At 39.9% G+C, this 16789-nt stretch overlaps 1 protein-coding gene across 1 annotated transcript in view; it reads right to left on the bottom strand.

The window, feature by feature from the left end:
• Positions 1-16789, bottom strand: part of pcdh15b (protocadherin-related 15b) — a gene marked incomplete at both ends in the record, with an annotated part of 695468 nt that overhangs the window by 555096 nt on the left and 123583 nt on the right. Inside the window, 1 exon segment of the mRNA XM_084323056.1 lies at positions 15557-15665. Coding sequence (XP_084179182.1) covers positions 15557-15665 — 109 coding nt within the window.

A 16789-nucleotide genomic window follows, 5' to 3' on the forward strand; every position in this document is an offset into this window, starting at 1 on the left:
GTTTTGTGGTTAAATCAAATCAAATCAAATCAAATTTATTTATAAGGCCCGACAACACACGTTAATGTCCCCATGGGCCGTACAGGTCTTCTTTAAACAAGTCAAGAAGAAAACATAACAATAAGTCAAGAACAGAACAAGAACACCATAAGGTCCAAACATTTTTAGATTAATGCAAATAAATGAAAGAATGCAAGCACTCTCAGACATACCCCACGCGAAGGTAAGGAAAAACTCACTAAAACCTAACAATAGGGAAAAAAGCTCCACATGCAGTGTGGAGGAGAGAAACCTTAGAAGGGCCATTCAAGGGGGGATCTCCCTTCTTAGATGTTGGTGATAGTAGTGTTGCAGACGGACAGTTGGTAAGCATGCACTCATGTGTGTAGTGAAACACAGATGAGTGCATGCAATAGCAACTGAACATTTTGAAAGATTAAAGATAGAGCTAATAGCGATAGCAACTGAACATTTTGAAAGATTAAAGATAGAGCTGATAGCGGATCTATTTGAGGCACAGGGGCGGCGCAAAGAGGGTCACATCCTCCCCGTCTTAGTCACGGGACATTCAACACTCCGGTCATTGCTCAGGGACAGCCGGAGACAGGGAGATAGGGGGCGGCACAGAGAGGGTCGCAAACTCCCCGACATCATCACGGGAGTGGTTGTCTTGTATTGTATAGGTTGTATGGTTTGAAATAAATAAATGAAACTGAACGCACGCTGTTATCTACATTCACAAGGCAATGTAGGAGCCATTTCATTTGATTTAATAGTTTTGACTAAATAGCGCCGCCACTGGTCGCCTCGTAAAAATGGCACCATGGTGCTCCTATTAATTATGGCCCAGCTGTGTGTAAACGCACGCCAGACGAGAAACAGTTTTTCAACCGCTTGCTTGCTACACACACACACAGCGCAGAAGACAGAAAAGAAAGACTTTGTTTAGAATCATTATGAGTTTATTTGAAACCCTTTTGCTGCGCCTGTTTGTTTTGAAACCTTTTTAGTACAAGTCTGGAGCCTGTTTTGTTTCATTTGTTTGCTCCGTTATTATTTGAAACTTTACGCAACTTCTTCCATAAAACTCAACCGGTTCGAACCCATCGGATGCAACTATCAACAACATCAAACAGTGAGTAACAAGACAGCCCAAGTCAATGTGGTGTGAGCGCGTTGAAGACGTATCCTGGCTTAGATAGGCACATTGAGCCTACATTCAAGTTGAAAAACTCTCTGATACGGACACAAGTAATGGAATTTGATGGATCAAAATGATCTAATGGATGTGTCACGCTATTGAGAACAATGGAATGTACAATACAATTGGATAAATGTACGCGAAAGATGCGCATTTAAATTGGTATCAAACGGATCTAATGGATGTGTCACGCTATTGAAAACAATGGACTGTGCAATATGATTGAATAAATGAACGCGAAAGACGCGCATTTAAAATGGTATCAAACGGATCTACTGGATGTGTCACGCTATTGAAAACAATGGACTGTGCAATATGATTGAATAAATGAACGCCAAAGACGCGCATTTCAAAATAGAATTGGAGGATCAAAGTATCTAATGGATGTGTGATTCTATTAAAGATAATGCAATATGCGATATCATGTGGATAAATGAACGCCAAAGACGCGCATTTAAAGTGGATTTGAAGGAATATGTCGTCATCAAATAAACCTGTGCACCGTTATAAATAGATAAAAAGATGCTGCTTAACGATGTCTGGGCAAGATAAAGAGGAATTGGGCCATTCTGATGCAGCTGCTTTGATTGTGACTGAAGGTTCTGATGCAGCTCCTGTGATTGAAGTTACCACCGTTCACACTTCTGACACAAATGTTAACTTGCCTGTGGTTGAGGGAAAGAGACAAGTGAAACCCACGCAACGGGCACTTGAGGCTAATTATACAAAACAATGTAATCGAAGAAAAGCTAAACTTGGACAACTCACAAGCAAAAGAAATGTGTTACAAGCACTTATGGTTGATTACAGAAATGTTGAATTGGTTAAACAAGAATACAATGAATTTAATTCTAAAACAAATGACTTCAAATCACTTCACAAAACAGTACAGCAGCTGTTATCAGAAGAGGAAGCGGCAGAAGAACAAGATCAGTGGTACATGCCGAAGTTCAAAATCATATGTGAATTTCATGATAAGGTTATAGAATGGATAAATAATGCCCCTGCAGCTATGGCACAAAAGCCACCAGAAGTGACACCAGCAGTGACACCAGCACAAAGTGTGAAATCATTTGGAAATAATTCAGTTGGCATGAAATCCACTTCAAGCACCGCAGCATTAAGACAGGTAGAGGCCGAAAGAGCCAATCTAGCCACACGTTCTGCTTATCTCAAACAAAGACAAGCATTTGAATTTCAGGAGGCACAGCTCAAAGCAAGAAAGGAAGCATTTGAATTAGAAGTGGAAATTGCAGCTGCTGATGCCATGTTAAAGGTTCTGGATGTTACTAAACATGTAGACACCAGGCTTGATGTTAACCCCTTAATCCACATCAATCCACTTTATTTTGACTCAATGCGATCCTTACCAGTGGACAGCCAGAAGGTTAATCATGGATTGGATGATGAAGAGGAAGATGATGACTATGATGAGGATGATGAGGCTGAAGAGAATGATGATGATGATGATGATGATTATGATGATGATGATGAAAATTATGAATTTGAAGGAGCAGCTTCCCATCCACCACTGAGACGAAGGTCTCAACATGCCCCTAGTGGTCAATTACGGCAGCCACAGAAACAAATGGCTCAGCAGCCTACAAGGTCACGAATATCTGTTGCTCACCAACAACCCCAACAGCCTAACCCAAACTTTGGCTTGCAGGATGGTGCTCAGGTTAATGTTCAACCAGGCGGAGCCATGATGGACATTTTGAGAAAACAAAATGAAATCACAGAAATGTTAATTCAAGAACAGAGGTTCTCACTCTTGCCTTCTAGAGAGATTCCTGTTTTTAAAGGTGATCCATTAAGTTATGTCTCTTTCATTAGTACATTTGAACATTGTATAGAAAGCAAGACAAGTAACAACAGAGATCGACTACTCTTTCTTGAACAATTTACAGATGGAGAACCAAAGGCAATTGTGAGAAGCTGCCTTCACATGGATTCCCAAAAAGGCTATGTGAAAGCAAAACGGCTGCTACGCAAACATTTTGGAAATGAGGTTTTCATTGCTGCTGCCTATCAGGAACAAATTCTGAATTGGGATGCAATCCGATCGGAAGATGGTAAAGCCTTACACAAATACTCACTCTTCTTGAGAACATGCTGCAATGCTATGAGCAATAATGAAATTCTGCAAGACATGAACAATCCTACACACTTGAAATCTGTCTTGTCAAAACTGCCATTCAAGCACAGAGAGAGGTGGAGGACAGTAGCATATGGTTACTATGAGCGTACACACAGAAGAGCTAAGTTCCCACAACTTGTAAATTTCATTGAAAGGCAAGCAAACATTGCCATTGATCCCCTCTTTGGAGAAATACAAGACACAAAACCGAAAGAAAAGAGGACAATCCCTTCTCCCCGAAATAGTAATTTGAAATACATACCAGTTTCATCATACACTAAGAGCAGTTTTGCGACAGTAACAGAATCCTCAGAACCACCAAGCACAAGCAGCTCTGCAGCCGTGCAACAGAAAACATGTTTCTTTTGCAAAGAGAACCACAGCACAGACCTGTGCAAGACATTGGATAAGAAAATACACAAAGACAAAGTTGAGTTCTTTAAAGTAAATGGTTTATGTTTCGGTTGTGTGACTCAAGGTCACATGAGTAAGGACTGTGAAAGACGTGTGACTTGTAAGATATGTACAAAGAAGCATCCTACTGTGTTGCACATTGAATTTAAAAAAGATACAAGTCAAACTAGTCCAAGCACCGATAGCATGTCAGTGGGCAGTGCATTAGTCACCATGAAAAGGCCTATCCATACTGGGGCCGGTGACCAACAAAAATTGTCAATTGTTCCTGTGCAAGTCAAGTTGTCAAATTCGAATCAGGTACTTCAAACGTACGCTTTCCTTGATCCAGGAAGCACTGGAACCTTCTGTACTGAAGCTTTAAGGAAGCAACTGAATGCGAAGGCGACACCAACTCGAATCCTACTTCGTACTCTAGGACAAGAAAGGGTCATAAGTATTAACCGAATCAATGGGCTGGAAGTGTCAAGTCTTGAAGGAGATGATTTCCTAAAACTGCCACCACTCTATACTCAAACAGAAATTCCTGTAACCAAGCAGCAAATTCCCACTCAGGATGATGTGCAAGAATGGAACTACCTAAAAGAGGTTAAGTTGCCATATATTGATGCAGATATTGGACTCCTGATTGGTAATGATGCAGCTAAGTTTATGGAACCGTGGGCAGTAATTAATAGCAAGGGTAATGGGCCCTACGCTGTAAAGACAAGACTTGGATGGGTGGTTAGTGGGCTTCTACACAAACCCACAATAAGCCATAAGCAGCCAACCCATATTTCCGGCAATCGCATATCAATAATACATTTGAATGACCTCATGATCCAAAAAGGGAAATTCAAGAAAGATGTGGAGTTTCACAAAAGAAGGACTCACCATGGAGTACGCCACCCAAAGAAACGCAGACTGCGTGTAATCATGGCAAAGGCAAGAGACGCCCCCTTGAAACGGGTTACAACACCCAGAATGGAACTTACTGCTGCATTACTAGCAGTGAAAGTGAACAGGAATGTGGATGAAGATACATTCAGAACCCAAGTGAACACCAAGATCAACCCTGCAGACCATGTGTCCCGAGGTCTTACAGCTGATGCATTTTTAAAGTGTGAAAACTGGAAGAAGGGACCGGACTTCCTACAGGAAAAGGAAGAGACATGGCCTAACTTACCTGCTGATCTCACCCCCATACCAGCCGACGATCCGGAAGTCAAAAGAGAGAAGGTTACAGTCAATACCATTCAGATGACAGATCAAGATCCTACTAGCACTCTCATACACCACTACTCAAGTTTCTACAAATTGAAAAGAGCTGTAGCATGGGTGCTGTATTTGAGAACTCACCTTTTGCAGTTGAGTAAGAAAAGGAAAGATCTGATGCAAATTCAAGAACCAGACGCAGACAAACAACGACAGACAATTGAAGTGGAGATGAAAAAATTCAAAAACACTGTAAAGGCACACAACCTCTCTCTGGATGAACTGGACATTTCAGAGATAGCCGTTGTAAAATTCTGTCTCAAACAAGGATTTCAAGAGGAAATCAAAACATTGCAGAAAGGAAGTTTGAACGTGCAGAAACACAGTTCAACCTACAAGCTTGATCCCAAACTTGAAAACGAAGCCATAAGAGTGGGTGGGAGATTAAGCATAGCAGCCATGCCAGAAGATGCAAAGCACCCTGCTATCCTCCCAAAAGACCATGTGTATGCAAAGCGCCATTGGAGACAAGTACAGTACCTGTCAGATCTATTTTGGACTAGATGGATAAAAGAATACCTACCTCTTATGAATGTACGTCAAAAATGGAACCGCATCCGCAGGAACTTTGAAAAGGAAAACATTGTGATCATAGCTGACACGAATGCACCAAGAGGATCCTGGATGTTGGCTAGAGTCCTGGAAACAATGCCAGACTCAAGAGGACTTGTGAGAAGTGTGCGTCTTCAGACAAAAACAAGTGTACTTGAAAGGCCCATCAGCAAGATTTGCCTGCTGGTGCCAAACTCAAATTAGGTACTGAAGATTCAAACAGGCCTATACACCATGCCTGTTTCCCACCTCACAAGTATTTATTTTGTTTTGAACATTTTGTATGGCTCCAGCAGTTTTTTGATTTTGTATTGTTATTAGAGCCTGCCCATAACAATAGGGGCCGGTAATGTAGGAGCCATTTCATTTGATTTAATAGTTTTGACTAAATAGCGCCGCCACTGGTCGCCTCGTAAAAAATGCACCATGGTGCTCCTATTAATTATGGCCCAGCTGTGTGTAAACGCACGCCAGACGAGAAACAGTTTTTCAACCGCTTGCTTGCTACACACACACACACAGCGCAGAAGACAGAAAAGAAAGACTTTGTTTAGAATCATTATGAGTTTATTTGAAACCCTTTTGCTGCGCCTGTTTGTTTTGAAACCTTTTTAGTACAAGTCTGGAGCCTGTTTTGTTTCATTTGTTTGCTCCGTTATTATTTGAAACTTTACGCAACTCCTTCCATAAAACTCAACCGGTTCGAACCCATCGGATGCAACTATCAACAACATCAAACAGTGAGTAACAAGACAGCCCAAGTCAATGTGGTGTGAGCGCGTTGAAGACGTATCCTGGCTTAGATAGGCAAATTGAGCCTACAGCAACGTACACTGTTATCTACATTAACAAGGCAACGCACACCGTTATCTATATTAACAAGGCAATGCACACTGGTATCTACATTCACAAGGCAACACATGCTGGTATCTATATTAACAAGGCAATGCACACCGTTATCTACATTCACAAGGCAACACATGCTGGTATCTATATTAACAAGGCAATGCACTCTGTTATCTACATTCACAAGGTAACACATGCTGGTATCTATATTAACAAGGCAATGCACTATGTTATCTACATTCACAAGGCAATGCACTCTGTCATCAGAAAGAACAGGTTGGCGTGTACAGCCCTGCTTCTGGAGCTACCTCTCTTTACCACTTTACCACTGGTACAGATATATGTCATATTGATTAATATGTTATATTGATTAATTTAACAGCAGTGGTATATCACGTTATATTGATTAATATGTTCTATTGATTAACATGACAGTAGTGGTATAGCATGTTTTATTGATTAACATGTTATATTACTTAGCATGGTCTATTGATTAACATGACATCAGTGGTGTAGCATATTGATTAACAGCACACACACACACACACACACACACACACACACACACACACACACACACACACACACACACACACACACACACACACACACACACACACACACACACACACACACACACACACACACACACACACAGAGACTGTGTGCCATTTGGCTGGCTCTTACTGAACAATATAACATTCTCAATGAACAATATAACATTCTGGACAAGACCAGTTTCTCCAGGGATGTGTGCAGTTTGTGTGTGTGTGTGTGTGTGTGTGTGTGTGTGTGAGAGTGAGAGAGAGTGTTTGTGTAATAATTGAAACAATGAGCCACACACATTTTACAGTCATCAGGTGTCTACCAGGTGTCTGCATGATCATCACAGATAGAGAGAGAGAGAACGAGAGAGAGAGAGAGAGAGAGAGAGAGAGAGAGAGAGAGAGAGAGAGAGAGAGAGAGGGAGAGAGAGAGAGAGAGAGAGAGAGAGAGAGAGAGAGAGAGAGAGAGAGAGAGAGAGAGAGAGAGAGAGAGAGAGAGAGAGAGAAAGAGAGAGAGAGAGAGGCAGGGGGATACATGAGGGGAGGGGAGAGGCATGGGGATATGTGAGGGGAGGAGAGAGGCAGGGATTTTGCTGAATTTTACAAATCCATTCTCCGCACCCAACGGAAAACACCAAATAATGCATGCAGAGCAGAACTAGGAAGATACCCACTAATCATCAAAATTCTAAAAAGAGCAATCAAATTCCACAATCACCTAAAAGAAAGTGACCCAGACACACTCCACAATATAGCCCTCACCCACAGAGAGACCCTCGATAGATGCCCACTCAGCCAGATGGTTCTTGGACTCTCCTCACAAACACAATCAGAGCCACCAGACAGAAACCACACTGGACTAAATCAAATTATGAGAAAACAAAAAGAAAACTATCTGACACATTGGAAAGAAACAACCCAAAACCAGAGCAAATTGAAATGCTATTTGGCCCTAAACAGAGAGTACACAGTGGCAGAATATCTGAGCACTGTGACTGACCCAAAACTAAGAAGATCCTTGACTAGGTACAGACTCAGCGAGCACAGCCTAGCCATTGAGAAAGGCCGCCATAGGGAGACCTGGCTCCCAAGAGAAGACAGAATGTGCACCCACTGCACACAAGATGAGGTGGAAACCGAGCTCCACTTCTTAACAACCTGCCCACTATACCAAGACATCAGAGACATATACTTCCCACAAATTGCAAACACCCAAAGAGACTTTGAAAACATGGACAATAACTCAAAACTCCCATACCTACTGGGAGAAATACAACAATGTGCAAACACAGCAGCCAGATTTGTGAGCTGCTGTGACAAGAAACGGACATCCAACGGAATGCAACCACCATAAAGACTGTACAAGAAATTACTTCTGTAATGTACTGATTTCCTTTGTTTTCTCTGTTTGATTGTTTTGTTTTGTTTGGCTTTGGCAATGTAAACGTATGTTTCCCATGTAAATAAAGCCCATTTGAATTGAATTGAATTGAATTGAATTGAATTGAATTGAATTGAATTGAATTGAATTGAGAGGCCATGTACAGATCTATGTCAATGCCAAAACTGCAAATGTTTCTAAGGAAACTGAGGATAGAGCTACGTGGGATGATGACTCGGATGATTAACATCAGTGTTGCCTGGGAAGTGTGTGGTGGATGAGGGGTTGGGTGGTGGATGAGGGTGTGGACTGGGGTTGGGATGTATAGGGCGGGGGGTTCGGGTTATACAGTAGGTATAGTGTGATTTGTTTGTATTTTTGTACCTGTATTATATTTTGTTTTTAAATGGGAAATAAAAAGGTTAATGAGTAACTTATTGATTTGTAAATAATTTTTACATTATTCCAAATTAAGGGGATGGTGTAGTGTTTTGATTGATTAACCATCTTGATCAAAAGTGTGTAGGTCTATTATTTTTGTCATTATACTATCCACTGAAATGTTTTATGTGTACAACCTCAATCTTTAGAAAATTGTACCAGCATTTTTAATATTACAGGTTGGGAATCACAAGGTAAAGCAATTTGATAAATATTTGCTGCATATCATGGTATAAATTCACATTCAAGTATACTAACAGTGGTGGCTGGTCCATAGAGGGGGCTAGGGCACCGCCCCCCCTGGTGAAAGATAATAAGAAAGAAGAAATAGTAGTTTTGGATTTTAGATTTACAATGCACAATAACGTATAATATATCAAATATAAATCATTGTCTGTGCATCCTATTCACCCCCCCTGGCCCCCTCTCTAATCTTGGGTGCTAGAAATCAGTGCCAGCTACCAGCTGCCAGCCAATTGAAAAATAAATAAATGAACCTAGCAACTAAATTTAATCCAATCTACGTCTTCAAATATGATGCCTGTGGGCGCTTTTCTCTATTGCCTGAAGTAGAGTCATTGTCGAATTGTCTATTCTATTCACTATTGGCTGAGCATGGCACGTCCACCAGGAAAATCCCATATGCTCCGCTCGGCTACTAGTTGTTGTCATAGTAGGTCTATGGCTGTTGTAACTTGTCGTCGTCGTCATGGGAAATTGATAATAATCACAAGATCTATACTGTACATTCAGACATTTGACTTGGATTGAACCAAATGGATTTATATCGACACGTTTATGGAAAGTTCAAGGAACGTTTTTTTTTCAAGGAAAGTGGATTAAGGCTTGTGGACAAGTTGGAGTCGGACAACATCAACAACAAGGCTGTATGAGTCGAAGGTAAGCAAGCAAAAAAATATGCTTCAGTATGCTTCAACATTTGAGTTAAACAGAAGTCATCACTTGTTATCTTATAGATAGATTAATGGCTTAACAACTGAGCTAATGTTAGCTATCTGCTCCCCCAAAAAACCGAATTTCATGGATATATCCTTGGGTAAAATAGCTAGTTTATTAACGTTTATTCAACATAATAATAATAATAATAATAATAATAATAATAATAATAATAATAATAATAATAATAATAATAATAATAATAATAATAATAATAATAATAATAATAATAATAATAATAATAATAATAATAATAATAATAATAATAATAATAATACATTTAATTTGTAGTGCACTTTACATTTGGAACCAAGTGCTAAGGTTTGACTGTCAATACAATGTCAAAACTGTCTGCTTGCTTAAGCTAGCTTAACTTTTATCGTTTTCGGTGGTCTTTCTTCTCCACTTACTGATAGTGATAGCCACTGTCTACATAAAACCGCGTCATCACGCACCTGCGCGCCACACTGACAGCTCGAGCTGCTCGGCTTGGCTGTGCATTGGTTTTTGACACAGACGTTGCATTAAATGAACAACATTTAAAACATAATTATTATTGTTTTTACCATGATCTTTGAAATGCGTTACATTGTTCTGTTGCAGCGGGATGCGGGACAAACGTTCCACTGCGAAAGGCCTTGTTTTTTTTTGGGGGGGGGGATGTTTACTGGGGCACAGCTGACCAAAAAAGTTGTCTAAATACGCCGATGCCGGGAGGCCTATTCTTTAATCCCAGCCGAAGAGTGCTGCAGAGTGCTTCCGCGTTTTCCCTGATTGGCCGCGACACGCCCCACGGCAGCGGCAGAGCGGAGCAGCAGAGCGGAGCGGCAGAGCTTGCGGCATTATGTAGCCGTAATCCCCGCTGTTTTTCCATCGAAGCTTAGCTCAACTGGTACGCCGCCATGCTGTGGAGCCTGCGGTGCGGTTGGTCACAAGTTCGAATCACTTCAATTTTTCTTTTTTTCTTTTTTACGTTTATCATCTCTCGCTATAAACGTGCATTCTTTCGCTGGTTAAGTTTAGGCATTCTTTCGGAGTTGGTTAATGTTAGGGTTAAGTTAAGGTTAGGGTTAAGGTTAGGCATTATTTCGGAGTTGGTTAAGGTTAGGGTTAAGTTAAGGTTAGGGTTAAGGTCACGCTGGATCTTTGAACCCGTCGGCGGACAACAAAAGAAATTAGAATCCCTCTTAAATGCTCAAAAAGGACATCTTTTCAGAAATCGATAAAAATAGAAAAATTGCCATTTCTAGTGCTTTGACATGTAAGGTATACGTCCCCCAACTTGCTAAACCTAATACGAATTGTAAATACGTTTAATTCTTGCTAGATGGCATGATTGTAATAATCTCCATTTGCGATAAGAACTACAATCGCGTCACGAAACGCACATACATGGACGCGCGCACACACACAATAGCGGCGTGTGCGCTGTGAATAGGTGTTACACTTACACCCCCGCAGAGGCGTGAGACTGGTATCAGAGCCTACCCCCCCATCCAAATTCTAAACATAATAATGTATGAATTATCTGTTGCAATAATATCCACGGGACTCGACTTTTTGCAGTCGTTTCTCCTCTCCTGCGTGAGGAGTCTGAGGACATTCGCGGACATTCTCTCAGATAAAAAAAAAAAAGCTTACATACACATACACACACTCTCGCTCTCTCTCAATTCAAATGGGCTTTATTTAACATTAACTACTGTATGGCAGAGTGCGTCTGTGTATACGAGGTATGAATGATCACTGGCTGCTGTGTGACGAGTTTGCTCATCCGCGCTGTCGCGCTATATAAATCCAAGTCATTATTATTATTATTATTAAACACGGACCGCTTTAGTTGACAAAATTACATACATTTCGGGTCATTTCATAATAGCAGTGTGGACCAGCTCTGTAACCAGCTCTGTAACAAGTACAACGCATCTCGCTAGTTGACAGCTTACGCATGATGTAAAAATTGCAACGTTTCAACTAGAAAGGTAGGCTCAGTAGAGCCCAAATCTCAACCAGACGGGAGCTTTCTCTCTCTCTCTCTCTCTGTCTGAGAACCCAGGTTCTGGCTACTGTGTGACGCGTTTGGTGTTTTGGTCACCCGCGCTGTAGTAAACACGGTGCTTTAGTTGACAGCGTTCGATGCGCTTTGTGAAGGAAAGATGACGTCGCCTCTCTCTCTCTCTCTCTCTCTCTCTCTCTCTCTGTCTGTCTGTCTGTCTGTCTGTCTGTCTGTCTGTCTGTCTGTCTGTCTGTCTGTCTGTCTGTCTGTCTGTCTGTCTGTCTGTCTGTCTGAGAACCCAGGTTGCTTTCTAACCTATATATATCTCTCTCCCTCTCTCTCTCCCTCTCTCTATCTATATCTCCCTATCTCCCTCTTTCTCCCTCCATCTCTCCTCTGTATCTCCCTCTCTGAGACTACTCCCGGTCTGAGTCATGTAAATCACAAATCATGTAAAACCCAGATTCGGCTCAAACAAGGGACTAAACACGTTTCGCAATTATGCCACAACAATGTGGAACGCCCTACCCAAAGCTGTAAAGGAATGTAAATCACTACCCACCTTCAAAAACACTCTCAAAGAACACCTACGGGAGACTGCAATTCAAAACTGGCCCCTACAAATGTCCTAACCCAGTTGTACAATAAACCATTTACCTGTTGCGATCACGCAACAGGCAGATAAATCCCAGAAGGCCACGGCTGGCCGCCTGTTTTGCGTACATTGTAAGATGAAGACCCCCTGGAAGTGCGGTGAATGTGGTGTGGCCCTCTGTCTCATTCCAGACAGGAACTGCTTTTTCACATATCACTTAGTGTGATACAAAACAGGCAGATACAACCATGAGGAGACACCTATTTTTTTTTATACATGTGCATAATTTTATTTTTTTGGAGATTTTGCCTAAATTCATTGTGGTCGCGCTCTCTGCCAAATATCATATGAGGCACCTTGTATTACTATTGTAATCCAAAAGTGATATATAGGGTTGTTCATTGTACAATACAATTGATACAGTTGATGTTTCTTGTTGATTATTATTCTCTATGTGTTTTTAATAAAATTGTGTGATATTCTATTCCAGTTGTCTTTGGTCTTGTTTTCTCTGGTTATGATCATGTTATTAGTGTGTGTGTGTGTAAAAAAACTAATAATATAATTATTATAAATGTCGCTCTCTCTCTCTCTCTCTCTCTCTCTCTCTCTCTCTCTCTCTCTCTCTCTCTCTCTCTCTTGAAATCTACAGTTACACATTTAGTATGTATTTAGTGAGGTAAATGAGTACAAGACATGTTTCACAGACACACACACACATACACACACACACATACACAGACAGACAGACACACACACACATTTACATTTACACATTTACACATTACATTTACATCTAGTCTAGTTTGCTTATTTTTTTTTGATATGGTACAGTACTGTAGATACAGACACAGACACACACACACACACAGAAACACACACAGGCTAGGCCTCCTGCTGGGTCCATTCACTGGAATAACAAAGGAATGACTGGGCCTTTGCTCAGGTGTGAAATGGTGCTAGTGACAATGATCACATTGAATTCTGGGAGTGTAGTTCTCTCATCAGATAGCTGAATGAACTTGGATCTAGTTCAAAGTCCTATACTGAAAAGGTGTTAGGATTTTACCAGAATGTTTGATAGGACATTGATTGAAAACTATCGTCTCAAATTTGACAATTGATGGCTTATTTTGAAGGTATGAATCTGTAATTTTATATTATGTAACAAAAAAAAAGGGGGAAATTCTCAGGAGGAGGAGCTATTTAGGTTAGACTTCTAAGGGTTAAGGTTAGGGTTAAGTTAAGGTTAGGGTTAAGGTTAGGCATTCTTTCGGAGTTGGTTAAGGTTAGGCATTATTTCGGAGTTGGTTAAGGTTAGGGTTTGTCGCAGAGAATGCCTGTCTGTCTTTCTTGACGTGGAGGATGCAGCCTATTTCCGCACTGCCGCTCTCTCGCGCTGCCGCGGTCACATGGGCGCCATGGCCAATCAGAGAAACGCGACGCACTCTTCGGCTGGGATTAATATAGACGCTGCCGGGAGATATATCGCGAAATATAGACCCAGTCAGGCCACTTTTTAAGCGGGGGGTTAGGTTAGGTTAGGTTTACTTTATTTGTTCAAGGGGGACAGTGTACATTAATAAAACATTTTACAGATGTAAATGTAACAGGCTAAAATCATGTGTGAAAAAGGGTTAGCAATAAAAACAGAATAAAATCAAGATAAATAACATTAGAATAAAAACACAACAAAAGCACATAGACATATACGATAGGGATACAGGTCACAATACAGTCATGGACACAAGGACAGAGCACATCATGACATATTAAGAGACCCAGACATATAGACAGACGCACCATATCCACACACACACATACACACACAGACACCTCAGTGTTGACAGTGCTGGTTTTCAATTAGCCATTCCCTAACCCTGCACTTGAATGAATGGTATGATGTGGACACTCTAATTGTTTGAGGAATTGAGTTCCATTGGTGGTCCTGGTCCAGGATTTCTTTTGTTACAAAGACTACATTTCCTGCATTCTCCTGCAGGAATTTTTGAATGTTTACCCTGCCAGTGTTTGTGAGGGCATCACAAATTATTGTAATATTTTTTTGTCAATGATATGTCAATGATTAGCAACAACACTGATTTCGATGGATTTTTCTTTTTTTGTAATGTCAGATTGAAAAAAATACTCACTCTTACCATTAGGGAACTAAATTGTCCTAAAACGCCATACAAATATTATATGCTGAACATTTCTTCCACTTTTTCTTTCATAAATCTTTTATTCTAATTATTACTTTTTATAATATTTTACTGTTGTGAAGCACTTTGAACTGCAACTTCTGTATGAAAAGTGCTATACAAATAAAGTTTTTTATTATTATTATTATTATTATTATTATTATTATTATTATTATTATTATTATTATTATTATTATTATTATTATTATTATTATTATTATTATTATTATTATTATTATTATTATTATTATTATTATTATTATTATTATTATTATTATTATTATTTAATAATCAACTTCAGCCCTGATCATAACCACCACATATTCAATACATTTTCGAATTTGAACCCTTTAAATGCCAGTGTGTGTGTGTGATGGCATCACACATTATTGTTAAAAAACACACAAAAAGTGAAATATCTTCAATATATCAAATGCAAAGTCGATTTTTCTGGGGGGGATTATTACAGGCTAGTGTCAATGATTAGCAACAACACTTATTTTGATGGATTTTTTGTTTTTTGTAATGTCAGATTTAACAACTCTTTTCAGAAAAGTGGGAGTATTTCATTTTTTATCTGACATTACAAAAAATATAAAAATAAAAATGGTTATGATCAAGGCTGAAGTTGAATAAAATATTTATGACTGTTTAGTCTCTAAACTTCGTTACTCTCTGTCACAGTGATCTCCTGGTTGTTCCCCACCTAGGTTATCTAACTACCTCGCTGCCGCAACTAGAAACACTGGCCTGGCCTGCTTCTGAGTTCAGTGGCCTGACTACCAACATTTTATTTATTTATGTTTTATTAAAAAAAAATATTAAATTTTTTTTTATTTGCACAGGCCACCGGGAAAACTCCCGGTGCTCTCGATGGCCAGTCCGGGCCTGGGTGATATACCCTTACAAACCCATCTGAATAGACTAAAATTCGAATGTAAAATTCAACGGTTCATGTTCCTATCTTGGTCTTGAATGTGAACATCGAAATAAAACTACAATCGTGAGGAAATAAATTATAGTTTGAACGTACCAATGAGGATGGAATATAGTATCCCCGGCCTATCAGAGGGAGGCTGTATGTTCCTATCCTGGTCCACAGCCTGGATGGGAGGAGTCACATTGACTGGATTCACCTTTTCCTAGAAAAATAATCAAATACAAGGGGCGGGAAACATTAAAGGGGCAGTTCACCAAAAAACAATGCTGATTTATTTTGCACATAATCTCACACACATCCAAAAACAGTTTTATACACACTAGTTTGACAGTTATTGAATATGGCCACCAGTGATGTCATCTGGAACATTGAATAAATGTGTTCAGCTCAATACAATTATTGTCCCTATAGGAGAAGCTATTGCTATTCTTTCATCTACATCAGTTCATGGAGCTGTAATTAACACAACACATGGATTCAATGTCCCTAATGATATCACTGCTGGTCATAGTCCAACTTATTTACCCTCAATAACTGTCAAAATAAATAGATACAAAAATAAGCTGGGTAGTGTAGTATTATGAAATCGAAAGCCCCGCGTCTCCTCTTTCTTAGGACTACAACGATTTCATGAGTGCTTCTTCTTCTCTCATCTAAATCGCCCGTTTTCTAGTGCTGAGATTTTTATAAGCTCATATCAACACTTAAAATCATTGGTAAACAAACATAGTGCTGGAAATATACACTTCGATAGGGTTAGGGTTAGGGTATTTACTATTGGCTACATCTGAAAAAGAAACACAACATTACTTAATACGGACTGTATTGATCTATTTATGACATGAAATAAATCTTGTACCGGGCTGATCAGGCTTCAGAGGTTAACTTTCTCAGACATGAGATGATCATTTTGAGAATTGAACACATTGAACATCCAATGACAATGTAACAGTGGACACTGCTTGGCAGATTGGTAGGCTGATTAGGGAGGGTGTCTGGTAATTGCTGGTTCGATTCCAGGTGCAGACAGTGTCAATATCGACATAGAGCCGATGAGCAAGGCACATAAACCCCATGTTTATACAATATGTACCAACCTGCTCTGACAACACAGCATTGTGGTTATAAAAAAAAAGCCTTTCTATATATACTTTCTATACTGTACATACACATTGAACTCTTTAACAGAGGCACTGAATTCTGAGCATCCGTTAGAATAAAAAACAGCAAAAGAAAACTAAACACACAGAAATAGAATAGATCCTTGAAAAATGGATCTGAAAGTGAGTGTGTGAGTGAGTGTGTGCGTGTGTGTCTGTGAGTGAC

Source organism: Notolepis coatsorum (assembly GCF_963971535.1).
Source record: "Notolepis coatsorum genome assembly, chromosome: 10".
Classification (NCBI taxonomy): domain Eukaryota; kingdom Metazoa; phylum Chordata; class Actinopteri; order Aulopiformes; family Paralepididae; genus Notolepis; species Notolepis coatsorum.